The sequence below is a fragment of the Camellia sinensis genome, chromosome 14 (assembly GCF_055761805.1).
Source record: "Camellia sinensis isolate YWXY chromosome 14, ASM5576180v1, whole genome shotgun sequence".
NCBI classification, from domain to species: domain Eukaryota; kingdom Viridiplantae; phylum Streptophyta; class Magnoliopsida; order Ericales; family Theaceae; genus Camellia; species Camellia sinensis.
Window position 1 is genome coordinate 111,170,588 of NC_138974.1, and position 27,788 is coordinate 111,198,375.

General features: G+C 35.7%; 1 protein-coding gene across 7 annotated transcripts; it reads left to right on the forward strand.

The window, feature by feature from the left end:
* The first annotated feature begins 408 nt into the window (after window positions 1–408).
* LOC114276502 (chromatin structure-remodeling complex protein SYD) lies at window positions 409–13,794 on the forward strand. 7 transcript variants are annotated; one of them, XM_082907075.1, is made up of 9 exons: window positions 409–552; window positions 1,321–1,435; window positions 1,551–1,612; window positions 2,454–2,569; window positions 2,680–3,444; window positions 3,822–4,051; window positions 12,959–13,125; window positions 13,245–13,309; window positions 13,379–13,794. In XM_082907075.1, exons 1-9 carry the CDS (start codon window positions 470–472, stop codon window positions 13,612–13,614), a joined length of 1,839 nt encoding a protein of 612 aa, XP_082763201.1. In that variant the 5' UTR covers window positions 409–469; the 3' UTR covers window positions 13,615–13,794. The 7 variants fall into 7 exon arrangements, with proteins under 7 accessions (XP_082763201.1, XP_082763205.1, XP_082763204.1 ...); XM_082907079.1 differs by having other exon boundaries at window positions 415–552; window positions 13,223–13,309; XM_082907078.1 differs by having other exon boundaries at window positions 455–585; window positions 13,223–13,309.
* The last annotated feature ends 13,994 nt before the right edge of the window (window positions 13,795–27,788 follow it).

The window sequence follows — 27,788 nt, forward strand, 5'->3', positions numbered from 1 at the left end:
CGTCTATACTAAGGGTTTTTTCTACAAATTTAATTACACAAGCTATCTCAACTAAATTTGGTTTGGGTATAACAGGGTAATTGAATAGTAAATATGTATTATCTGGTTGTGTTTGAGAATATTGACTAAAGGGTTGAGAATCAACTAGGTTAACTAATTCTAAAGAATTCATATGTTCTTCAATAAGTTTATCTTTTAAAGGATATTTTTTGTGAAATTATTCTAACTGTTGTTTATCTTTTAAATTCAATACTTTTTTTTATATATTTATGTATTTATTAATTTTTTAGATAAAATTGTATTTAAAAAATATATATATTTTTAATATTAAAAAAATTCTTAATTAAAAATAACATAAAAAAAAAATTCAATTTTAAAAAATTAAATTCTTTCCTTAAAAAAAAAAATAAATTCTTTCCTAAAAAAAAAAAATTCAATTCAATTATCGAAGCAACAACAATTATCGAAGATGGAGAAAAAAATAATCAAAGCTCGAAATCAACAACGTCTTTACAGATCGGAAGCCAATGAATCATTGAATCAAAACCCTAGGTTTGCCTTCTATGTCGTATTTCTCTCATATGCGTATGCCTCTCATTTTTTTATTTTTTTTCTTTTTAATTTCCATCACAGAAGGGGCGTACGTACGCCTCAACCGTTAAGGCTCAATTTCGCCTAGTTCTAGTTGGTTCGGCTCATAAAATTGTACGCCCTGAGGCGTTATTGCCCTGATTCGCTCCTCAATTTCGCCTTTGAAAACATTGTATTTTGATAAGTATCGATTCACAGTGTTTGTTGGTGGTTGTTTTGTGTTGTTATTGCAATCGTGGCCTTGAATAATGGTGTAAGAAAAACCAATGGAACCGAACTGGCCATTCAAAATCAGTTGAAATTTTGGTTTAGGGTTTAGGGTTTTCGGTACCGATACAAACCGAATCGACTGATATATTATATTTAAACTAGGGAGATAAACATTTACATAGGAACTTTGTTACTTTTTCTATTTATTGTCAATGTGAAATTGTACAAGTTTTTGTAAAACTCTTTAAAACCTTATGTAAATCCCTTCTCTATACCAAACCAAAACCAAAAAAATGGACAAAACCGAAAGGTTTGGTTTGGTGCTAAACTTTTCCTCAACACTGAACTGAACCGAACGGTTTACATCATTAGTCATGAACAATCTTTTTTTTTTTTTTAAATAGAAAAGATAATTATGATGATATTGTGATTTCGACTTGAAACACAATCTAGATTGTCAGGATCTGGTTGCGTTGTGAATTTGATGTGAGAGGCTTGATTTTTAATGTTGTGTTGTAGTTCAAACAAGATGGCGGCTCCACCTAATGTTGAGCTGGAGGCTGCAAAGTTTCTGCATAAACTTATTCAAGAATCTACAGACGAGCCTACAAAATTGGCTAGAAAACTTTATGTGGTGTGTATAGTTTCCTTTTTGCAGCTGCCTACTTCAATTTATTTCTGCCTTGTAGTTTTTATGTGACAATATATTTGTTTACTATTTTCATGGATATTGTCTATTTGAATTTCAGATATTGCAGCACATGAGATCAAATGGGAAGGAAAATTCAATGCCATATCAAGTGATATCAAGGTGAAGCCTGCCCAGCTCCATCAATATTTTTCAATTATCTTATGTCCTGCAAAGTCTATCGGGCCTTGTAGACAATACTCCATTAGATTATTGACAGAAACAAAAAGAATTTATGGACTGGAGTTTCTGCAGCTCACTTCTCATGAATAGTTGTCACATCCAACAAATTGTGTTTAATGAGATGATGAAATAAAACAATACTTTTAAGTGTGGTTGAGTTTATAATGACATTGGAGTCCAAGTTTCTGAAGTCTTCCGTAGCCTTATATACACTGAAAATTAATTATTTTTTAGCACCATGTTACCAATAAAATTTACTTGCTGTTTTTTGAACTATCCAATAAAATTTACTTGCTGATTTCTGAACTATTCAACCATTAGCAGCACCATGCTGTCAGTCAGCTGCTGACTTCATAATCTAGTGTACTACGTATATATTGAAAGATAAGAGTGACAGGATCCAATGCAAAAAGTACCATTTGGGAACTGCATGATGACTCATAGTCTAGACTTTCATACTTGAGCCAGAACGTGCACTGTTAATTTATTTTGATTTTTTGATAATTTTCATCCCTGCCTGATAACTAACTCTTTGTTTTAGGATTCTCTGACCATCTTGGGTGATATAAATGATTAGGATTGATTTCTTGATATGTTCTTCATCACTCATCGGATCATACCTACTGATTTCGAGTTTTAGGTTATTAGAGACTAGGAGATGACTATTTAACCTAAAAGCTCAGTTCGGAGTGCTTTGAATGGCCTGTTAATGTGATCACTCATTTCACCTTTATTCCTCACTCTCTTCCTTATGCTCTTAATTTAATTTTCTTCATTTAAGGGCAATGGAGACTGTTATCAATCAGCATAGTATTGACATGGAGGCTCTGAATTCATCACGCCTTCCTTTGTCTGGTGTAACCCACATGGGAGATTCTTCATCAACACAGTTTGCAGGTAAACATAAACCTACCAAATTGCTGAATGCTGTTTGCTTTGGCATGGAATGCGTTTGATTGCATGGGATGTAGTATTAAGTTAGCACTCAGGAGATATTGTCAATGCAGGGTCTTCTCAAACAGCTGCAATTGCGAAGGATTCTAAAGCAGGCATGTCTGAAAGTGAGGTCGCCAATTCACATCCTTCAAGCAGGCCACCTGTTGGCCCAAGTGGTGCAGGACATGATATTTATCAAGGATCCGTATCCCGTCTCGGTACTAAGTCTCTCGATGATGAAAGTCCATCCAGTTTTGATACTAGGTCTGCCAACTCTCAGTCACAGGAAAGGCATGATACATCAAATCAGGATAAAGCAAATCAGAATGATGGTAAGATGGCCAGCAGTAAGAGAAAGAGGGCTGATTCATCATCTACTGCTGAGCCACATATTGACAACCCCCAGCATGTTGATACCGGCAACCTTCATGCAAGGAAGGGGAAGTTGGTGAACAAGGTTAAACCACCTGGGAGTTTATCTGTTAAAGGCAGCAAGCATAGCCATTTCAATTTGGTCCAGGGCAGTGGTCAGGTGGAACCTATCCCCACTTTACCTAGTAGCATGAGCTCAACAAACATTACCAATTCGATTTCACAAGCTGCAAATTCAGAATTCCCTGAAGAAATAGAAGTGTCTTCTAGTGCTTTAGGTCTACAGCATGGAGGCTCGAGACTGTCAACACTTGACATTCTTAGTTCCAGGGGTTTATGGAATCACAATATGACAGAATTTCCACTTGAAAAATCTCAAGTGTCAAGGTTTCCTTCTAATGCTGGCTCTGGTAATTCGACAGCAGAAATATTGATGCACCAGTCAAATGCTCCTGTTGGATCAAGTAAGTAATTTCTAAAAAATTAGTAAAATAATCATCATTTAGTTTGTTGAAAACAATGCATGTGAATTTTGTGCGGAAAATATGGAAATGTCTCATTTTCGATCAGAGCTGAAGTTGCTAAAAATTCTAAATCTATAACCACATGATAACTTGAATACTTTCTCTTGAGATTTTTGAATTCCTGGTTGCCGGGGTGTAATAATGGGAAATTCTGTGTCTGCCATTTGTGAATGCGTGCATGTTGTGTGTTTTCTTGTGTGCTTGTGTTTTGCTGAGAAATGAACACTACTTTCTGTACGTGGCTGAACTTTGAAGTGCTGTAAAGAAATACTGAGTTGTAAATTGTAATATCCCACAAAGTGCTGCTCAAATTTCAGGTGCATCTGGCAAGGTTCATGGAGCAGCCCCTGGTTCTTCTGGTTCATATCCACCAGTAGAGCAAGGAATCATGAGTCCAATGCATTTCAGCAGTGCTTCATATGATAATCTTGGCTTGGTTGTAAATGCGAGTAAGGAAAGAATCAAGGAGCCATGTTCTGCCTCGCCTTCAGTTGAGCATGATGGAGGAGCTTCAAATGTGTTAGCAAATGCAAATAAGATGGTTCAGGTATTTCATTTTTATTCATTAATATGGTTCTCATTCTTCTAGCAAAGTGAGGTCATGATCATGTTTCTGAATTATAGTCTGCTTTAGCTTCCCTTGTGTTCTTATTAATCTCAAACAAGATTAAATTTGAAGATGATGATAGCTTTAGTTCTTGTTGCTATGCTGTAATATCTCATCGTTATTATGTAGCAGAGGCACACCTATGCGTGCATTTGTCTGTCTCATGGTGTATTATGGGGGTTCACCATGGTCAATCTCCATTTCAACTGCGTATTAAAATACTCTGCCAAATTTTTCTCCTACCTGTCTTCTTTTCTATAGTATCTGACCCTTGCTTGCCTTATTTACTAGATCTTACTCTTTTCCCTTCATGCCTATATATTGTGGTCTTCACTTTCTCTATCATTGTGTCCCACATATCATACATTAAGTAAAGACAAGGCTTGTTCGTATCACAAGCCCTAAGCATGTCATATATAGGACCTGTGAAGGAAAGAATATAATCAATGTAGTTCCACCACACATCATCCAAAATCTTTTCTTTTACAAATCTTGCCTTCCCAACATCATCCTCTATATAACAATTCCACTTGTCACTAATCACAATTGCTTGAAGACCATGTTTTATAAGCTTCAACCTCTTGAGCATAACAATTGTGGAGGCAAATCATGTTTTGGCAACCGAAAGCAAGTTCAAAGGCACAAATTCATTGTATACAACGAATCACATTGAGTGGTTAGAGATAAAATTCTTAATCATCATAGCATCTCCGGCAATATCACTAATCCAACTACACTCTTCATATGTGACTTCATTCCTCTCACTATTCTTTGCAACACAAATATTTTTTAAAGCTAGGTATAATGTGTGCACCACACAAGGAGTCCATAGAATATGAGGGAATTGAGCTTCAATGAGTTGTCCGGCTACCTTACAATTAGGAGCATTATCAGTGATGACTTGAACCATATTACTTGCGCCAACCTCATTTATCACTTCTTTCATCAAATTTGCAATGAAATATTTGTCTTTAGTTTCTCCCGAACAATCAATTGTCTTAATGAAAATAGGCCCACTTTCACTCACTGCCATAAAATTGATCAAAGGCCTCCTTTGAGAAGCACTCCAACCATCACTAACAATGCTCACCCCTTTTTCTTTCAATGTGCCCCTAATTGGTTGCAACAATCTATCAATATTTGCCCTCTCCTTTTGAAGTAATGTGGTTCTTAACAAATTATAACCAGGAGGCAAATATCCAGAAATATAATGATTTGCAGCAAACGAGTAAGAGATATAATGATTTGCAGCAAATGAGTAAGAGCTAACATAGTAAGGGTTCGTTGCAAGATTAAATGGTACCCCCCACATTGTAGCAATTTCAAAATGCAATGGCTCTCTATCCTTCATGTCGAGTGCTTTCTCAATTGCACTCCCACTCCCACTCCCACTTCCACTCCCACTCCCACATGTTTTCCTTCTTTGATTCATAAGCATAACTATTACCCACTGATACATAGGAGGAAATGGTACATTTTTGGGATGGGCATTTTTAATTCTCAGCTCAGCAGCGTCATTCTCATTTTGCATTTGTGAAAGTTTTTGAATTGTAACTTTCTTACAAGAACCAATTCCCTTTCGTGGGAGTTTTAACAAGTGTGCCCTTACTCTTGTATATTATTATTACAAAAATTACATTATAATTGGTAATTTCCTCCTCCTTCCCTGAGTTTTGCTAATTTAGTTATATACTTCCACAATGGTTTGTTCTCATCAAAATCATCATAAGCTATGTCATTAGAACTATCACCCGTAGAAGCCATTGCCATATTTCAAAATAAAAAAATTGGTTCCTATAATAAAATTAATAAACACATCATTAAAATTAACAATTTCAGCAATAGCAACAACTTGATTTATCCTTCAAAGAAAACTAATCAGCAAAAAAAAAAAAAGGAGAGAGAGAGGGGGGGAGAGAGAGAGAGAGAGAGAGTGAAGAAAAAGAAAATTGAACAACAAGAAGAGAGAAGAAGATCGAATGAACAAGAAGAAGAAGATCGAAGAACATACCTTGGATATGGCAACGAGCGGCAATGAGCCTTTCTCTGGTCTTTTCTCTTCAATCTGTTTGATTCTAGGGTTCCTAATTGGTTTAATTGTTTTAATTTTTGTTTTTTTACAATTTGAGACCCCCAATTCATGTTTCAAAAATTATGTTTTGTACCCTGCAATGTCCGAAATGTGTCCTAAACGTGTCCGGCTGCGAAAAATTCAAAAAAAAAAGGGGGACACTCTCAGGAGACTGTCGAACATGTGTCCACAACGTGTCTGACTCCGACACTGATACGCAAGCCCCGGAGAGGTGTCCATGCTTCATAGGAAAAAAAAGGGTTCTGAGAGTTCTTGTTGTTACAGTGTCTAGGAGAAGATATAAGTTTGCGTCCTTGTTTTTTCCCCAATTTGATGGGCTTCTCTCCAAATTTTGTTGTAGTAAGAAACACTATCTTTTTAGATTAGAAGGGTAACAAAACGAATGAATGATGGAGTGGGAAACAAGTGATGGAACAGTGGTACAAGAAGCATGTCACCAATTTTATTGTACTGCTCATGAGAAGACCACTCCAAAGGTGATCTCCCAAACAACCTCAAGGAGTAAAGATGATCTCTGAAAGACAACAAACTAGTTGTTCCGTTGATATTTACCTGAGTCATCTGCTTCTTGATTTGGTGATCTATAACTCAACTATTTTCATTTATAAAATGGAAGAAAAATCCAACCTTTTTTTTCCTTGAGAAGTATCTATTTCCAGATTAATTGTTTGATGAAGTTGGCCTCCCCATTTGGTACCACTTATAAGCCAACTTATTTAGCTTATTTGATTGAAAAAAAAAGTAATGGTGTTTGGTTGCAATTTTAGATTATAGCATATTTGACTTTTTCAGCTTATTCAACCAAAAAAAGTTAGATTTTCTGAAGTTACAATTTGTAGCTTTTTTCAACTTATTTGAAACCCTTAAATTATGTGACAGAAAAACCCTTCTCTTTTATTACTGATTTACAAATATCTTACTCGCACTTTCTTTAGGTCGCAACAATTTGCCAATCAATTTGTGGAGGGCTATCTAGATAATTGATATGTGGAATTGCACTTTCAATGCATGCAACTGGATATCTAATTATTTATGTTAATTCTCGAAATATTTGAGTTTTTACAATTAAATTGTATCAAACAAGACTTTTGAGGGTAATTTATCCACACACACACGCAAAAAAAAAAAAAAAAAGAGGACTTTTGAGCTATGAAGCACGGATACTTCAAATAGGAAGACGTATCCGTATCGGATACCGATACTCTTTGGATACTTACGGATACATATCAGATACTTATTAAAAGTATCGGATACTTCTTAATTAATTTTTCATTAATTTTGAAGTATCGGATACTTAGTTTTAAAGTATTAGATGCTCTCAGTCATATATTATCGGATACTTCTTAATTAATTTTGAAGTATCAAATGCTCCAAGTCACATATTACTCTTTTTACGAAATTAGAATTGTATCATTTCTTGCATAACATCATAATATAATGTAATTGCGAGGATAAATTGAATATTTTTACAATATTTTGCTTAGTTTTTTTTATAAAAATAACATAGTAAGCTAAAGTAATAGAATTCATCAAATTGACATATCTTTATTATATCATGCATGTCCCCTATAACTACATAGAAGTAAGGATTAATAAGATAATATAACAATAGTAAAATTAAATATCAATAAATAAATAAGTAAATAAACTTGCATAGAATATTTTTGACTAGTGCAAAAGGAAAAAACATAGGGTCAAGTTGTGGATCGTTTTGATAGTATAATATCAACATATTAGACTTGATATTGAAATGAAATATTTGCAAGACCTATTAAAAATTTAAAAACTAAACTAACTACTGCCTTAAATTAATACCTAATTCTTAAAGATTAGTATTTTGCATCATAAAGTTACTATAGTTTCTCAACATTCTTGAGCTTATGTGTAACTCACTGTTGATAATTTATTTATTTTTTATATTTTACAAACGTGTCCTAGCCGTACCTATATCTTAATTTTTTAGGTTTTGTTGTATCGCCGTATCTATACCTCGTATCCGTATTCATGCTTTCTAGCTTTTGAGGGTATTATGGATATTTGCACTACACAAAAGCTATATGTAGCTTATTTAACCAAACAGGTTCAATTATTTTCACAAATTATCAGAAGCTGCACCAAACAAATTTACTACTAATTTAAGTTTTTTAAGCTAGTAATGTAAAAAGTTATAATCATAAAAGGTAGCTTTTAAGTGATTCTAATTGGGGCTGTTGTCTATTATGCATTGACTAATTGTTGTGATGTAGTCATTATTTGTTCTAGCCCGTTAAGTTCAAACAGTAGTTTGATATTCCCTATTGCAATCATTTTTACTGGAAGTAATTTGTTGTTGGGAGGGTGCTGCTGGTTATATGGAGGACTCTTTTGGCATAATGTTTTGAAGTACAATATTCATAGGATTTTAGAAAAGAGAAGAAAGAGGGATTTAGTGTGGGTTTATCATTGCATTACAGTGCAATTTTAGGAACACTGGAAGAAACATTCTTAAACATGAAGAGATGCTGATTTTGTGCAGTACTTGAGGCACGAACTCTACACATTCCTGTATCTCATTCTTTTTAGAAGAGGAAAGAAAAGAAAAAGAAAAAAAGAAAACATAATGGCAATTGTTAGCAAAAGATGAATGGTGAATTTTTTTTTTTTTGGGTTTTTTTGATCAACAACAAAGAACTTTATTGAAAGTCAAAAAAGAAAGCAAGGATGAGGCATCCCCTTATAAAAGGACAACGAAAATACAAATAGCAGAACCCTAATAAGATAATTTCAAGCAAAATCTTACATATCACACACCGCCAACCAATCTTTAGCTAACAAAAAAAGTGGGACTCCCTTAAATAGAGAATTCCCCGAAACCCAAAAAGAAGCTAAGTGGCAAACATTATCCCACAAGCAGTCCACCTGCCGAAACTTATCTTCAAATATCCTCACATTTCTTTCTATCCATAGAATCCAAAAAGTTGCAAAGAAGGCACAAGACAATAGCATTTTGACTCTCTCCGATCCTCCGAATGCGCGAAAGTCAACTAGGAGTATATGTGCACTCCCTTTTGGAGCTATCCACAAAATATTCCCAAAAAAAAAAAAAAATCTGTGTCATAAATTCAAAGTGATTGGGCAATGTAAAAATAAATGATCCACGGATTTCTTATTCTTACAACACAGAATATGCCACTGAGGATTTAGAAAATGATTAGGTCTCCATTTCGGCAATGAATCATTTGTCAAAATGCCTTCATGAACCAAGGTACACATGAACACCTTCACCTTTAAAAGAGCACAAGCCTTCCAAATTCTTTTGCAAAAATGAAACTGAGGAACATGAAGATTGTTGATGATTTTATCAAAAAAAGACTTATAAGAGAATATCTCGGATGAATGAAGAGCCCAAACCCTCTTGTCCTCCAATAGAGGAGACAAAGAAAAATGATCAATTCTGGACAACAAAGAATTCAGTTGTGAAGCCTTCCTATCATTAAGATTCCTAGAAAAATCAAAGTTCCAGGAAATTGGAGCCCAAAGTGAACAAGTCATGAAAGCAATACAAGAATTATGAGATCAAGCCACTCTATAGAGATGTGGAAAATCAGCAGCAAAAGAAGACTAATCTATCCAAACATCCTCCCAAAATCCAACAAGTTCCCCATTGCCTACCCTTACACAAAGATGATGAGACCAACATGTGAAGATTTGAGAAATTGATTTCTAAGGAGCACGACAGTTGCCCCTCAGAACCACTTGTGAATCCCTACCATTGTCTTGAGTTCCATACTTGTTTCTAATGATCAAATGCCATAGTGAATCAGTCTCAAGTGAAAATCTTCATAACTACTTGCCAATAAGGGCCATGTTCCTAGCCAAAATGTTACTGATAGCCAAACCCTCCTTCTCCTTAGGTAACGAAACTAAATCCCAATTCACCAGGTGATTCTTCCTCCCCTCATCCATGCCTTCCAAAAAAAAAATCCCTCATCACTGTTTTTAGTGACCTTGCCACCTTAACCAGAATCTTGAACAAAGATAAGAAGTAAATAGGAATACCATTCAAAACATTCTTAACCAAAGTGTATCTGCCCCCACGTGTCAATAAAGCCTTACTCCACCCTTCCAACCTCTTACCAATATTTTCCACCACTGGATTCCAAAAAGCTTCACTTCTAGGGTTATCCCCAATAGAAGACCCAAATACTTAAACGCAAGTGACTCTATATCACATCCTAAAAGTGCTGCCCTATTCTGAAGTTGATCTTGCTGCATATTAATGCCCATCACACTACTTTTCTCCAAATTAACTTTAAGCTCTGAGATTACCTCAGAAAGTCTCAAAATCGAATGAAGATTAACTATTTGACTTTCATCTCTTAGAGAGAAAAATATGGTATCATCCGCATATTGTAAATTGTCACACTAACTCTATCCCTTTCCACCTCCAAACCAGTAAAAGGACCTGTGTGTCTAGCTCTCTCAACCATCCTTTCCAGTAAGTTAGCCACCGAAATAAAAAGAATAAAAAGAATGAGATAGTGGATCCCATTGTCATAACGCTTGCGAAGCCCTGAAGCAATCCCCTGGTTTACCATTAACTAGAACTGACATATTGCAAGTCGACAAACATCCCCTAATCCAAGATCTCCACCACCTACCATAACCCTTCTTGTCCATTACAAAATCCAATAGCTACCAATCTACATGGTCATATGCCTTCTCAAAATCTATCTTAAAAATAAGATTCTCCTTTCCTGAACTTCTACATTCCTCCACTACTTCATTTGCCACTAAGGCTACATCTAAGATTTGTCTTCCTTTAATAAAAGCCCCTTGTGCCTTAGACACAGTTTCCCCCAAAGAAATCCTTCTTTTTGATAAAACCTTACCCAAAATCTTATAAAGTGATGCTACCAAACTAATGGGCCTAAAATCTCAAATTCTTACAACATTCACTTTCTTAGGAATTGAACATAGGAATGTGGCATTTGAGCTCAAATTAACAAACCCCAACTCATGAAATTCCGAATACGTTCTCAACAAATTCCCTTTCACCACCTCCCAACAGTTCTGAAAGACGGCTATGGAAAAACCAACCAGACCTGGAACTTTGTCTCTCTCACAGCCGAAGACTGCCTCTCAAATTTCTGTTTCGTCAAAAGGCCTTTCAAGCCATGATGCAATTGCCTGATCAATGGGTCCCTATTCAAGTCCTACAATTCCCGGTCTATTCACCTCCTTCTTCGAATAAAGCTTAGAATAAAAATCATAAATTCCACTGACAATCTGATTCTCCCTTTCCTTCACTACCCTTGGGCTCACTTCTAATCTCTTGATGAATTTCTTCTTCCTTTTCCCATTTGCACCCTTGTGAAAAAAGTTTGAATTAATATCCTCTTCCTTCAACCATTTGACCTTTGCTTTTTGAGCTCAAGAAATTTGCTCCCTAAAAACCAACTCTTCCAATTTCAATCTCAACTTAGATCTTTCCCTCCTAAATGACTCAACTAAACCTCCTTGTGACTCCAAGGCATCTAAATCTTCTATTCTACGCTTCACCTCCTTTGAAAACTCTAAAATCCCAAAAACCTCCCTATTCCAACCCTTCACATTTTCCTTAACCATCTTCAACTTTCTCATAAATTTAAAACCTTCCAATCCATGACAACTAGCATTGGCCCACCACTCCTCAAAATTTTGTTTAAAAGATGGATGCTCCAGCCACATGTTCTTGAATCTGAAAGGCATTGGTTCCCATTTTAATGGGCAATTTTCTATCACAATAGGACAATGATCTACCAACTAAAGGCATTCTAACCCATCTCCTATGTCTAACGCCCCAAAGACTTTTCATGAATCTCCTATCACACACTTCTATTTTACACACTTCTATTTTAGACTCTTGAAAAACAACTATGTCCGGTTGATGATTCCGTAGAAAATCCTTATATTCCAACTATAATCTTCATTGGGAAACAATTTCACCCCTAACATCCTCTCACCTCCTCTCATAATTAATTGAACTTGCTAAATTCCTTAGTTCCCTTGCCCCCTTTTTACTACTCTCTCCTTCCTTTCTAACACCTTTCTCCCTCGTGACCCTATTATTCTTCCTAAATGGCCCAAAAGTCTCCTTAATTTTTACTAGTGACAATCCCATAACTTGAAGTAACTGCATAAAACGACGCACTTCATTCTCCTCAATTGGGCAATACTTGCTCAACTCCTTCAGCCATCTTGCCGTTTCCTCCTCGTCTTCTCTAAAAACCTGGCCCCCCTTGTCAAAATGATTACTTGAGACCCCTCCCTGATTGTCATTCACCTGACCTTGAGAAATTTAGCGTGAAAGGACTCGGACACAATGGTTGACTCATTCACAATAGCCCTTAGGATTTCAGAAGTAACCCCCTGTTCAATAATATCAACTGATGAGACCTCAAGAACAAGACAAATTGACCGGAAAGATGAAACGTTGAAACCCCACCCCTAGCCCCTTCCCATAAATAGAAGAGTCCGGAATAAGTTCTTTCTTGAGAATTGCTGGCATCTACAGTTAATTCAAAGATATGTTTGTGAGTGATTTTATTGTTCTACAGGCCTTTTTTTTAATTGTTGATGTTTTATTATGCTCTTGTTTTAATTTGAATGGCGTTTTATGTTTTAATTCATTAAGCGTTGATCATATATTTAGTTTGTCTGTTTGTAGTCTTATATATGTCTGATATTTGAAGCTTTATTTGTTTGCTTTTGCCATATGATGTTTTTGTAAACAGAGTGGCATTCCAGGCAATATTATGGAAATGAACACGCTTAGAAGTGCTGCTTCTAGTGATGCAGGAAAATCTTCTACTTCCCTGGCTCCTGGTGTTTCTAACATGCCTTTCAAGGAACAACATCTAAAACAGCTCAGAGCTCAGTGCCTTATATTTTTGGCATTCAGGTATACGGCACTTTCTTAGCTCCTGTTTCAGCCTTTTAATTTATTTTGAATATAGATTACTTACTATATAAAACATTGTAAAAATTATGGATTCTAGATATATTGTTTTCTACATGCAGGAATGGTTTGATGCCAAAAAAATTACATCTAGAAATTGCACTTGGAAACTTTCTTCAAAAAGAAGGTAACTTGATATTCTATTTTAAGTTTCCCACCATTGCATTTACTTGAAGAATAACACGTGGCACTGCAGATGCACCTCAAAAAGGGCTGATTGACCATAAAGGAAAGGAGCTATCTATTAAGGATCCAAATAATATTCCTGAAGATACAATGCCGCTTGGAAGACTGAATAATGTGAGGAAAACTGAAAGAGTAGCTCGTCCGTCATCTACTGGACTTCTTCCTACGGCCAACTTTTCAAGAGAAGCTGCTTGTATTATTTGTATATTTATCCTTTCATATGTATTTATCTTTTATTTAATTTAAGGTTATGGGTGATAATTATTAAGGTCGCCTAAATACTAAAAAGGCTAATGGTGGTTTGGCTAAAACCTATCAATTTCCAATAATTGACGAGTTTCCTTGATGGAAGGAAACTAATAAGGTTTATCTGATAAGGTATGTATCTAATAGTTTTAAATAAATAGGCATATGGTTTTCTATCAATGAGGCACTGTTAGAAGATACTTATTCCTAAAGTGTGAGTAAGTACTATAATACCAAGAGATTCATAAGATATATACACATCACATAACTTGATCAACAATGGCTGGAGGAGGTTAAGTGTAATTTTATTTCATTGTATATCTATACATATATGATTATATTATGTGTATAATTTTTTCTTAACACAACCCACCATCAACACAACTATTGCCACAACACAACTCCACCTCTGCTGCCATCTTTACTCTAACCCAAATCGTTACCACTACTGCCATTGTGATCCGTCATTTTGTTCTCCCATCGCCACTAAATCAAACCCAAATCAACCCCATGAAATCAAGTCCAATGGCGATGGTGTAACGCAACATCACTAGCATCAGCAGCGGTAGGGTTGCACAATAGTGATGGTGGAGTTGCGCAGCGCCTGTAGCTTCGGTGGTGTAACACCTCTTTGTGATCTCTCTATTTGTTTTGCTGTGCCATTCTGATGGGTTATTTTTTATTTTTTATTGTTTTTTGAATTGGGTTGTTCCATTCATTTTCTCTCTCTATATACACTGGTGGATTTGAGTTAGGGTTTGTCTTTATTTGGTAGGGATACTGGTAGTCTCATTTTTATTATTTATTATTTATTTTGTCTTCGTGGGCTTTGGTTTGGAGTGTTGCTATTAGCAACTGATCAATTATTTTGGACCCTTCATTTCTTCGGACTCCTGTTTATAAATTCTAAAACTCTTAAAATTTATTTTCTCCTCCCAAATGATACCAAAATTGTCCTTGTGAAAACATTTCACTCATTCAATTTAATGCACACTTCCACACCCTAAAGAGCCTCTCTTTAAGAAAACCTAACAAAACTCATGAAAGTAATTACTATTTCATCTCCACATACTTGTTTATAATGTGAGAAAATAAATGTTCGATTACCTGTTCTCGAACAAATAAACAATGTTTAGGCTTGTGTTCTCGAGTTTCAGTAATATGTTCATTTTTATTATTTTTACCATTTTTTTGAAAAAAATTTACCCTTATAAGGCCAATCTCTTCTGAGCTAAGAACACCAAGTCGTGATTTGTGAGAAAGGAATCCAAGTCATAGCATGCATGTTATGAATATGAAGTTTCAAGTATAATTTCGAAGAATTGGCGAGCTTTTGGGCTTTAATTTTGCTAAATGATCTTCAATTCATGATGTTATATGAGTTTCTAAGAGTTTTCTTAAGTTTTGGCCCAAAGGGATGTGTTTTGATGCTTTGAACTTGTGTTTTGAACATAGAACAAAATTTTGGATATTCTAGAATTCTGCTTGATTACTTGAGTAATGGTTTCTTCGCTCGAGCACACATTTCGTGCTCTCAATACTTTTGCAGAGTTTGAAGGTTGGCTCGAGCGACCTAGAAGTTGGCTCGAGCAAAAAATGAGAGCATCTAGTACTTTTGCAGACCAAGGATTCCGTTCGAGCGACCAAAGCTTGGCCCAAGCAAACTGCCATGTTTTTCAAAATTTTGCTAAGTGTTTCAAAGTGTATAATTGCATCTTCATCCCATCCTAAACATTCTTAAGCCATGGTTTAGGCCATAATAATGAGGATATGAATTAGAAACACACTAAGGAAGGAAATGTAATAAGTTAAGTATCTACAGAGCATGTATTTCAATGTGTATCTGTTATGTGTCCGTGTAGGTCATGCACAACTGTCCGTCTGATCTGTCTCTGGAGCTATCTATGAGTAACAATTCTATAAAGATATATTTGTACTTAAGTATTTTCTAATTATACGGTATACTCTGTTTCTGAAAAGTTATTTTCAGATTAGAATGAATGATTGTCCAACTTTCTGAAATGTAATCATGGCATCCTTAGCATCTGATATCTGTTATATGTTACCTGGTACCAAGGATCTCTGTGGGTTCCAATCATGGACCTATCTTTGAAACCTATATAGTTATCTGTTACAATTCTGCACAATCATCTGTCTGATATGAATATGGGTTTTAATGACCATCTGCTCTGTATATAGGTCTTTCTGACCAATCTATTCTGCTAGCTAATAGATGTACCACATATGACTGAATGTAAATCTAAAAATGTATCTGACTCTAAATCTGATATAATCCGAATTCTAATTTCTAAATCTGTTATAGACATCATTCATAAAACCTTTACTCTGTTGTTATTTACTAGGCTCCGGCTCATTATTTATACTATGTACATAGGTGATTAAGCGCGTGACCAGGCCTAGAGATGGTAACATGGAGATCTGTTTTTGTCATGCCAACCATTGTGCCTTACGTGGAGGTTCCTGAAAGTCTTTTGTGTACAAATGTTATAACAAGTGGACAAGTCTTTATTTATCTGTAATAGGGCAATGGCCTTTTTGTTTTATTTGTATATGAATGACGTAAGAATGATGTGTTGATATATGTATATAAGGTTTAAAAATTCTCTGTCCCATTTAAGTCTGCACAACTTTATGGACAATTATATTTTGATATTTGCTTCCGCTAGCTCCTTATATTATGAATCTGTCTTAGAGGCCTTTGGTAATCTTAGGATTAATGGCCGATTACGACGGTAAACCTATAGGGGTGGGTTTCAGTCATGACAGAATGGTATCAAAACACGAGTTATATAGCATACATGAGTCCATATGAGCTATAGGATGCCCTATAAAAGAATTAGGGACATAGCATTGTCATATGTAGGTGTGTGTGAGTTATGGGAATGTATCTAAAATCCGAAATGAAAAGGAACACTCTGAAACTGTAAAAGAATTATTTGTCTATGTTTATTAGTGCTCTGTTTACCTATAGCAAATGGAAAGAATAAGGAGTGATGATGTAACTGAATCCTTTGATGCTTGAATGGACCGAATGGAATGAATGCTAGAGGCTCTAACTAAGTCCACGAGAAAACAACAAAGGCAACAATCACTACCTTTTCCACCTTCTCCGGTACAAGTTGAGCTGGTGAATAATGATATCATTACTCTAACTTAAAAATTCAACAAAATGAAGACATTGGCTTTTCTAAGCGGCATTGAGCCATTGAAAGGCGAGACTTGGATGCTTAAGACTGAAAAATTATTCGAAGTGTTCCCTTGTTCTGAAACACAAAAAGTGATGTTGGGCACCAATACTCTGAAAAAAGAAGCAAGGCGTGGGTGGATGCTGATACAGGATAACAATGGTGCTATGAGATGGAATCAATTCAAGGAAATATTTTATGAGAAATACTTCCCTCAGTGTTTTCGGGATCATGAAGTTTCAGAATTTGAACAGTTGAAATAAGGCCTTATGTCAATGGCCAAGTATGAGGCCCAGTTCATAGAATTAGCCCGGTTTGCTCCACATATGGTTGACACGGATCACAAAAAGGCCAAGAAATTTGAAGGAGGTCTTAACTTAGATGAACTTGATCGGGTTGGAGTTCTAAAGCTGACCAAGTATGTGGATATACTGGACAGAGCCTTAATGTCTAAAGCCAACCCTAGCAGCTATGAAGCAGGCCAAAGCCCCAACAACTGAATGGAGAGGTAAAAGATTGGGATTTAATTTCAAGAAGAGCTAGTCATTCTCAATGAACAAGAAGCAAAATACAGGATCGACTAGCAGTTCAAGTCAAGGGAGTGGCTCCACGCTTACTTGTTCAAAATGTGGAAGGCAACATAAAGGTATGTATTACCAGACAAAGGGTGTGGTCAAGCTGGTCATATAGTAAAAGATTGTCCAATGTCCTAAAGTTCCAACCATCCTGTAGCAAGTTTAGCCAAATCTTCTTCTGCACCAAGAACAAATGTAAGAACCAATGTTGGAAAAGAAACCTTGAGGCAAGGTCGAGTTTTTGCCCTTATGTCGGGAGATGTCCAAAATACTAAATATGTGGTGTTAGGTATACTCCCTATCTGTGCCCAAAATGCATATGTGTTGATAGATTCCGGATTCACTCACTCGTTTGTGTCACATACTTTTTATCGAAAATTGACTAGACCTCTAGAACAAATGAACTATTTGTTATCAGTATCTACACCATCTGGGGGTTCTATGATGTGTGCGTATGTGTGTCCTGCATGTGATATTGTGATTGGAGATATGCTATTATATGTTGATTAGATGCCTGTGGATATTGGTCATTTTGATTGTATATTGGGTATGGATTGGTTGACAAAATATCACGCCACTACTAATTGTGTGGCTAAATTTGTAGTGTTTCGGCCATTGAGGATACCTGAGTTTGTATTTGCTGGAAATGGTATAGTTCCTCCCCCGTATTTGATTTCTTCCATGAAAGCAAACAAACTACTTAAGAAGGGATTCAAGGGATTTTTGTGTTGTGTTTTGACTGTAATTCCAGATAGTGCTAATGTAGAAAATTTCCCTATAGTTAGTGAGTTTCCTGATGTCTTTCCGAATGAACTACCCGAAGACTTGATTGATTGGGAAATTGAATTCACTATTAAAGTAGTACCTGGAACACAACCAATCTCCAAAACCCCATACAGAATGCTAACCATTGAACTGAAAGAATTAAAATTCAACTGCAAGAACTATTAGACAGGAAGTTTATCTGACTGAGTACTTCGCCTTGGGGTGCTCCAATGTTGTTTGTCAAAAAGAAAGGCGGGACTTTGAGGTTATGTATAGATTATCACGAATTGAATAAAGTGACTGTGAAAAACAAATACCCACTGTCCCGAATAGATGATTTGTTTGACCAGCTTCAGGGAGCTCAAGTGTTTTCTAAGATTGATCTTAGATCCAGGTACCACCAATTGAAAGTCAAAGCCGAGAACATAGAGAAAATTGCATTCCGAACTAGATATGGGCACTATGAGTTTTTGGTAATTCCATTTCGGATAACTAATGCACCTACCGCCTTTATGGACCAAATGAATAGGGTTTTCAAACAATTTCTTGATGAATTTGTTGTTGTGTTTATTGATGATATTCTGATTTTCTCCAAAAGTAGGGAAGAGCATGAGAATCATTTGAGAACTGTGTTACAGACATTAAGAGAAAGAAACTGTATGCAAAACTATCCAAATGTGAATGCTGGCTTGATAATGCAACTTTTCTAGGGCATGTAATCAACAAGGATGTCATATTTGTTGACCCACAGAAAATTGAGGCTGTTGTGAACTAGCCAAGACCAACCACAGTGACAGAAGTTTGGAGTTTTCTGGGGCTTGCCGGTTATTATAGAAAGTTTGTAAAAGATTTCTCCAAACTTGTTTTGCCACTCACTCAGTTGACACAGAAAGGTGTGCCATTTGACTGGAATGATCATAAAGAATCAGCCTTTCAAGAATTGAAAACCAGATTAGTGACTGCACTGACTCTAAATTTGCCTACCGGTACAGATGGGTTTCAAATTTATAGTGATGCGTCATAAAAAGGTTTGGGTGTGTATTAATGCAAAACAGAAGGGTGATTGCTTAAACTTCTCGACAACTTCGACCTCGTGAAAGAATTATCCGACCCATGATCTTTAACTTGCAGCTGTAGTATTTGCTCTAAAGATCTGACACCATTACTTGTATGGGGCAACCTGTGAGGTGTACATGGACCACAAAAGTCTGAAATATTTATTCACCCAAAACGAATTGAATATGAGACAAAGAAGGTGGCTAGAATAGATAAATGAGATTGAAATTGTTTTGCGTGAATAGGGTGGAGTCTTAGCTGCTATTTCTGCACAGCCAACAATCATTGAGGAAGTTAAAGAAAAGCAACTAAACTTTGGGTTTCTAAAAAAGATTGTTAAAGAAATTGATGTGAAACCGAGACTGGGATTTATGTTGGAGAATAATGTGTTAAATTCCAGGGTAGACTTCATGTACCGGATTGTTCAGAACTAAGAAAGCATATTATGACAGAAGCCCACTGTTCCAAATTTCTATGTATCCGGGAAACACGAAAATGTATAAAGATATGAAACAAAATTTGTTATGGCCTGAAATGAAGAAATGTATTGCTAATCTTGTAGCCAAATGTTTGCATTGCCAACAAGTGAAAGTTGAACATCAACGACTCGCTAGATTGCTTCAGCCGCTTCCAATACCAGAATAGAAATAGGAGCATATTATGATGGACTTTATTGTTGATCTACATCACTCTTCAAGAGGTATGGACTCTATCTGGGTTATTGTTGATCGTTTCACTAAGTCTGTTCACTTTTTGCCTTTTAAAACTTATTATAATGCGGACAAATTGGCTAACATTTATGTGAATGAGATTGTGAGACTATACAGGGTGCCAGTGTTCGTTGTATCTAATAGAGATTCAAAGTTTACTTCGAGATTCTGGCAACGTTTGCAATAAGCCTTGCGAACCGAGTTGAGACTCAGCAGTGCCTATCAGCTACAGACAGGCAGTCAGTCAGAAAGGGCTATATAGACCTTGGAAGATATGCTGAGAATGTGTGTATTGAATTTCCAAGGGAATTGGGAGACCTACTTGCCTTTGGCCGAGTTTGTGTACAACAATAGTTATCACTCAAGTATTGGTATGGCTCCTTATGAAGCACTGTATGGAATAAAATGCCGATCACCAATCTGTTGGGCCAAAGTAGGTGACAGACCGTTATTGGGTCCCAAACTTGTGCAAGAGACGACTGAGAAAGTGAAATGGATACAACAATAGTTGAAAACCGCACAGAGTCATCAAAAAAGTCATACGGATGTTCGAAAAAGAGATAGGGAATACAAAGTAGGCGACCACGTGTTTATCAAAGTGACTCTAATGAAGGGTTAGACACGGTTTAGAGTCAAGGGTGAATTGGCAACGCGGTACATTGGCCCGTATGAAATCATAGAGAAAATCAATCCGATGACCTATCAAGTGGACTTACCTTCGGTTATGGAGCATATGCACAATGTCTTCCACGTTTCAATGCTCCGAGATTATCTAAAAGATCCTCTGCACGTGATTGAACCAACCCATGTACTTCTAAATGATAACTATACATTCGAGGAATGACCAATCTAACTTGTTAACCGACAGATCAAAAGATTGAGGAACAAAGAGATCCCATTGGTGAAAGTCGATTGGCAACACCACAGAGAAACGTATGCGACTTAGGAAATGGAAGAGGACATGATGAAAAGATATCCTGACTTGTTCCCATTGGATCCTATGTTCTTCTGGAATGAAGATAACTTAAAGTTTAGAGGACCAAACTCTTAAATAGGGGAAGACTGTAACAAACCCGATCTGTAATTAGCCATTAATTTGTAATTAAGAATATTAATTAAGTGGTTAAGAGAAATTATGTGTTAATTATGTGAATTGCATATTATTTGAATTCCTATCTATTAGCTATAGGAATATCTATTCAGAATTCTACGTTGTTCTGTTAATTAAAGGCCTTATCGGCATTTGAACAAGAAATTGACTAAGTCAACACATTATTTAGAATTTTTATATTATTATGGTAAGTTTAATTAGAAATTGATTCAGAACTAAATAATTAGAATAAATTTATTAAATTAAACTAGATTGATCAGTTTTAATCACTCTTAATTAGTAAATGCTAAGTAAACCTACATAAGGCTAATGTTGCATGAAGAACATTCCATATACACTCTACACTTCATTCTTTGAGACAAAAAACGTGAGAGAGAGAGAGAGAGAGAGAGAGAGAGAGAGGAGGTTGAATCCAAGCTTAGAGGGGAAGAATTGCTAGGTAATTAAAGGAAATTGGTAGAATTAGATAAGAATTGCTAGAACTCAAGGGAATAAAGGTTTCTAGGTAAGAGTTCAACCCTCATTCTGTGGCATTAGGTTCATATACATGTGAATTCAAGAGAAACTAGAGATTAAACACTAGAAATGCACTTAGAATGTAGAATTGAGCATCAAGTCATGCATGCATACATAATTCTTCAAATTTTAAAGTTATTTCCAAAGAATTCTCACATGCATGTACTTATTCTAGCTTTGTTTTGAAAAATTATCATGTTTCATACCTTTTCATCTTAATTGTTCACGATTTGTGAGAAAGGAATCCAAGTCATTGCGTGCATGTTACGAATATGAAGTTTCAAGTATAATTTTGAAGAATTGGCGAGCTTTTGGGCCTTGATTTTTCGAAATGATCTTCAATTCATGATGTTATATGAGTTTCTAAGAGTTTTCCTAAGTTTTGGTCCAAAGGGATGGGTTTTGATGCTTTGAACTTGTGTTTTGAACATAGAATAGAATTCTGGATATTCCAGAATTTTGCTTGATTGCTCAAGCGATGGTTTCCTCGCTCAAGCGCACATTTCACGCTCTCAGTACTTTTGCAGAGTTTGAAAGTTAGCTCGAGCGATCAGAATACCACTCAAGCGACCACCCTTTATTTTCAGCCTTGGCTCAAGCGACCTAGAAGTTGGCTTGAGTATAAAATGAGAGCATCTAGTACCTTTGCAGACCAAGAAGTCCGCTCGAGCAAACTAGCCTGTTTTTCAAAATTTTGCTAAGTGTTTCAAAGTGCATAATTGCATCCTCATCCCATCCTAGGCATTCTTAAGCCATGGTTTGGGCCAAAATAATAAGGATATGAATTAGAAACACACTAAGGAAAGAAATGTATTAAGTTAAGTATCTACGGCGTGTGTGTTTCAATGTGTATCTGTTATGTGTCTGTGTAGGTCACACGCAACTGTCTGTCTAATTTGTTTGATCTATCTCTGGAGCTATTTGTGTTTGTACTTAAGTATTTTCTAATTATATCATATGCTCTGTTTCTGAAAAGTTATTTTCTAATTAGAATAAATGATTGTCCAACTTCTTGAAATGTAATTGTGGCATCCTTAGCATCTGTTATATGTTACCTAGTACTAGGGATCTTTGTGGGTTCCAACCATGGAACTATTTGTGAAACCTATATGGTTATCTATTACGATTGTGCGTAATCGTCTGTCTGATATGAATATGGGTCTTAATGACCATCTGTCACGACCCGCTCCCCGTACCCAAGGGTTAAGTATCGTGATGGCCAGTAACTAAGGTTACCTACGGCCAATTCATAAACAAATCAAATAACGTGAGCGGAAGTAATATTTAAATAAGGGTACCAAAATAGTCATTGGAGCTTCTATTTTTATTACAAAATTTATTGACCCAAAAAGGCCGATATTTACATATAAAAATATCAATAAAAGTGTTGTGTGTGTCTATTCCACAGTCCCGCGTCTAAGACTTTCCAAAGCTATTTCTGAATTGCATTGGTTCCGGAAAATTGGTAAACAACTATAAGCACATGGCAGAGTGAGAAATATTATACCAAGAGTATAAGGGACACGAAATAACCATGGATAGTTAGTTAGGCCAAAATATTTACATAACCCAATTTGGTAAGTAAATCATTGGTAAGCAAATCATTTAAGTAGCAGAAACTAAAATACAGATATTATGTCAGTAAATGACCATAACCACGGTACAGAACAGAACAGAACAGAATAGTGCAGAGGTCACAGAAGTGACAGTCAGAGCAAAGGTACGGATTCAAGAGGTGGCTCGTACGGATTCTATAGGTGGCTCCCACAATAGTGTAGCACTTAGCTCCGCACAGCACTTTGGTCCGCACAGAACAGAGGTACGGATTCAAGAGGTGGTTCGTACGGATTCTAGAGGTGGCTTCCACAATAGTGTAGCACTTAGCTCCGCACAAAACAGAGGTCAATGAATCCATGACAAATAGAGGACCACGAAGTGGTCAAACAGAGGCCAATGGTTATTTAAGTCTCCAAAGGCGCGGGACTCTCGTGGTGGTACTTACAAAACATAATTGTTTATAAGGTCATAGTCAAATATTCTTTAAAATATAAACAAACATATCCATGGGTTTCCTTTTAAGCAAATAGGGTTCAGAAGATAAACCACGTAACTGAAACCTTTATAAAATATAACTTTTATTAAAAATATAACTTATATAAAACAGATTTTGGTAAGTTAAAACATACGTAAAATACATTTTGGTGACTCAAGGTATAATATAACTCACCTTAACTTTAATACCTTACTCTTTCTTTCCATTATCAAAAACCCTTTCAACTTCCACCATTTTTCCCTTCTCTTCTCTCTTTTCTTTCTTTCGTTTTTCTTTCTTTCCTACAGACTGATCCCTTCCTCCATATTTATAGGAAGGTAACGCCACTAGCAAGCCAACACGTGGCAAATCCGCATCACTTCAAAGATTATTTTATAATTCTCCTGATTACCTGGTAGATTCATAGTTATCTTAAGTAATAATTAAGATAATTACATGTTGACCTAATTTTTTAACATAATTATATAAATAAAATAATTCTTAATTAAATTACACTTTATTATATATCAACAGAAAATAAATTATTTATTTTACTACCACACCCATTATTATTATTATTATTATTATTATTATTATTATTATTATTATTATTAATATTATTATTATTATTTTCTATATTATTATTATTTATATTTTGACATGTTTGGTTATTTTGTGGCCCTCTGATCCATTGACCTCTGTTCTGTGCGGACCAAAATACTGTGCGGAGCTAAGTGCTACACTATTGTGGGAGCCACCTCTAGAATCCGTACGAGCCACCTCTTGAATTCGTACCTCTGTTCTGTTCGGACCAAAGTGCTGTGCGGAGCTAAGTGCTGTGCGGAGCTAAGTGCTACATTATTGTGGAAGCCACCTCTAGAATCCGTACGAGCCACCTCTTGAATCTGTACCTCTGTTCTGTTCGGACCAAAGTGCTGTGCAGAGCTAAGTGTTATACTATTGTGGGAGCCACCTCTAGAATCCGTGCGAGCCACCTCTTGAATCCGTACCTCTATTCTGTGCGGACCAAAGTGCTGTGCGGAGCTAAGTGCTACACTATCGTGGGAGCCACCTCTAGAATCCATACGAGCCACCTCTTGAATCCGTACCTCTGTTCTGACTGTCACTTCTGTGACCTCTGCTCTGTTCTGTTCTATTCTGTACCGTGGTTATGGTGATATATTTACATAATATCTGCATTTCAGCTTCTGCTACTTAAATGATTTCTGCTACTCAAATAATTTGTTTATGTAAATGTTTTGGCTACATAACTATCCATGGTTATTTCGTGTCCCTTATACTCTTGGTATAATATTTCTCACTCTGCCATGTGCTTATAGTTGTTTACCAATTTTCAGGAACCAATGCAATTCAGAAATAGCTTTGGAAAGTCTTAGACGCGGGACTGCGGAATAGACACACCCAACACTTTTATTGATATTTTTATATGTAAATATCGGCCTTTTTGGGTCAATAAATTTTGTAATAAAAATAGAAGCTCCAATGACTATTTTGGTACCCTTATTTAAATATTACTTCCGCTCGCGTTATTTGATTTGTTTATGAATTGGCCGTAGGTAACCTTAGTTACTGGCCATCACGATACTTAACCCTTGGGTACGGGGAGCGGGTCGTGACACCATCTGCTCTGTATATGGGTCTTTATGACCAATCTGTTCTGCTAACTAATCGATGTGCCACGTATGACTGAACGTAAATCCAAAAATGTATTTGACTCTGAATCTGATATAATCCGAATTCTGATTTTTGAATCTGTTATGGACATCATTCATAAAACATTTACTCTATTGTTATTCACTAGGCTCCAGCTCTATATTTATATTATGTATGTAGGTGATCAGGCTCACGACCAGGCTTAGAGATGGTAGCCTGGAGATCTGTTTGTCATGCCAACCACTGTGCCTCACGTGGAGGTTTGTGGAAGTCTTTTGTGTACAAATGTTATAGCAAATGGACAAGTTTTTATTTATCTGTAATGGGGCTAAGTCCTTTTTATTTTATCTGTATATGAATGACGTAAGAATGATGTGTTAATATATGTATATCAGGTTTAAAAATTCTCTGTCTCATTTAAGTCTGCATGACTCTATAGGCAATTATATTTTGATATTTACTTCCGTTAACCCCTTATATTATGAATCTGTCTCAGAGGCCTTTGGTAATCTTAGTATTACTGGTCGGTTATGACGCTAAACCTATATGGCCAGGTTTGGGTCATGATAGGTGGTGATGGAGGTAGGTGCTCTCATAAATCCTAACTCACGATGTAGTAGATGTATGGGCTTAATTGTGAGATGGGATGTCCCAAAATTATTGATGTCCTTTTTAGTAATTTCATTTGAGGTTATTATTGTAATAAAAAAATAAAAAAAAAGGCTAAAAAATGAGGAGTCCAAAATAATTGATGGGGTGCTGAGAGCAGCACTCTCTGATTTGCTATAGGATCTTGCCTTTGATTTGGTAGTGGTGTTCTTCCAAGTTCCAACAAATGGATACCTTTTATTTGCAAAGAGGTGCGAAATAAGAAACAGATCAAAGAAGGCAAGTTCTGGTTCAATATTCTCAATAGCAAAATTGGCATTTTCTAAAAAACTATTGTTGACATCATCCTATCTATTAAATGTGTAATAAAACTATTAATGTCAGGAAGGGCAGTGTAATTTTTCAAATGTCAAGGGGAATCGGTATTAAGTACAAACCTCAAGGGGTGTCAATGTAATTTACCCTAAATTTTTTTTTTTTTTTTTTGTGTTGATTGGTGCAACTTATCTGACTTGTTTATAATTTTTTATTTTGGGAGTCTGTGGCAGACTGTTTGATACAACTTTTACTTTATTAGCTAAAAATAACTTAAATAAGTTGAAGAAAATAGATTTCTGGAATCTGGGCGAAGGGTACCTTTGCCTTATGCTTCTAAATTATCAGTTTTTAACATACAATAAACTATACCAAACACATCATTTGAATGTGGGGAATTGGTGCTTTTGACTTATGGTTTCTTACAATAAATCTTACCAAACAACTCATTTTCTTTTGATATAAAGTAGCAACAGAGGGAGGTTGATACATTAACCACTTCAAGAAGCCTCTCATTGCTTGACTCTTAAATTCATAAACCACTTGAAGAAGCCTCTCATTACTTGACTCTTAAATTCATGAACCTTGTGTTATTATTAAATTCATGTCATTTTTAAATATTTTTTAAAAAATAGAATATGAGTTATTTTAAACTTACTTTTAAAATTTAGATTATTTTTTGGAACTTTGTTCTCAAAACACCAATTGAAACTCGAAGTCGTGTTTTTAAAAAATGAACTTAAAAATTTTCGCAAGCCTAAAGTCCTGTTTTGAGAGGGGATTTGATAATTGTTCTTTTAATAATTTTTTTGTTGACTTTTTATTTTTATTTTTAGTGATTTAATTTTTTTTAAATGGTTAATTACAAAAAAAATCCCAAAGTTTCATGCATTTTTCACTTTAAACCCAGTGTTTTTTACTTTAAACCCCAAAATGATTCTCCGTTACATTATACAAACAGAGATGAACAACGGGGCACATTGAAACACGGATGAAACTCTAGGGTTTAATTTGTCGAAATTGAAACACTGGAGCTTTGTAATGTCCCAAAATTTTTCATCCATTTTATAATTAAATCCAGTCAATATTTTGCAACCATTACAATGAATATCATTAAAGAACAAAGTCTTTTATCCAAGATAATCTCTTATATATCGTTGTACTATTTTAAATGAACTATACATCATTGTTCATTAACATACAATCATGAATAATAACAGTTCAAAGGGTAAAAGAATACAAAAATAAAGTGCCCTAATGGCATACACATTTTCAAGGATAGTCATTGATTACACAAAAATAGACATTTAGTCCCAAACCACAAAACAACTTCGGAGCTTCAACAAGTAACATCCAGTGAGCCTTCGTGCTCAGTCAAAACACATCCATCACCAAGTTACTTTGGCGGAATCACACCATCATTTCCTAAAATGTTGTTAGTCAGGGTGAGCTAATACCCAGTAGAAATACATTTAACATAGTATATAGATAATCAAGATGTATATGATCATGCTATTCACTTGTTACAAAATCTATATTTTCTCTTTTAAAACCAAAAATTCTTAATGTATGATTTCCATTCAAAGTCTCATTTAAAACTGTGTG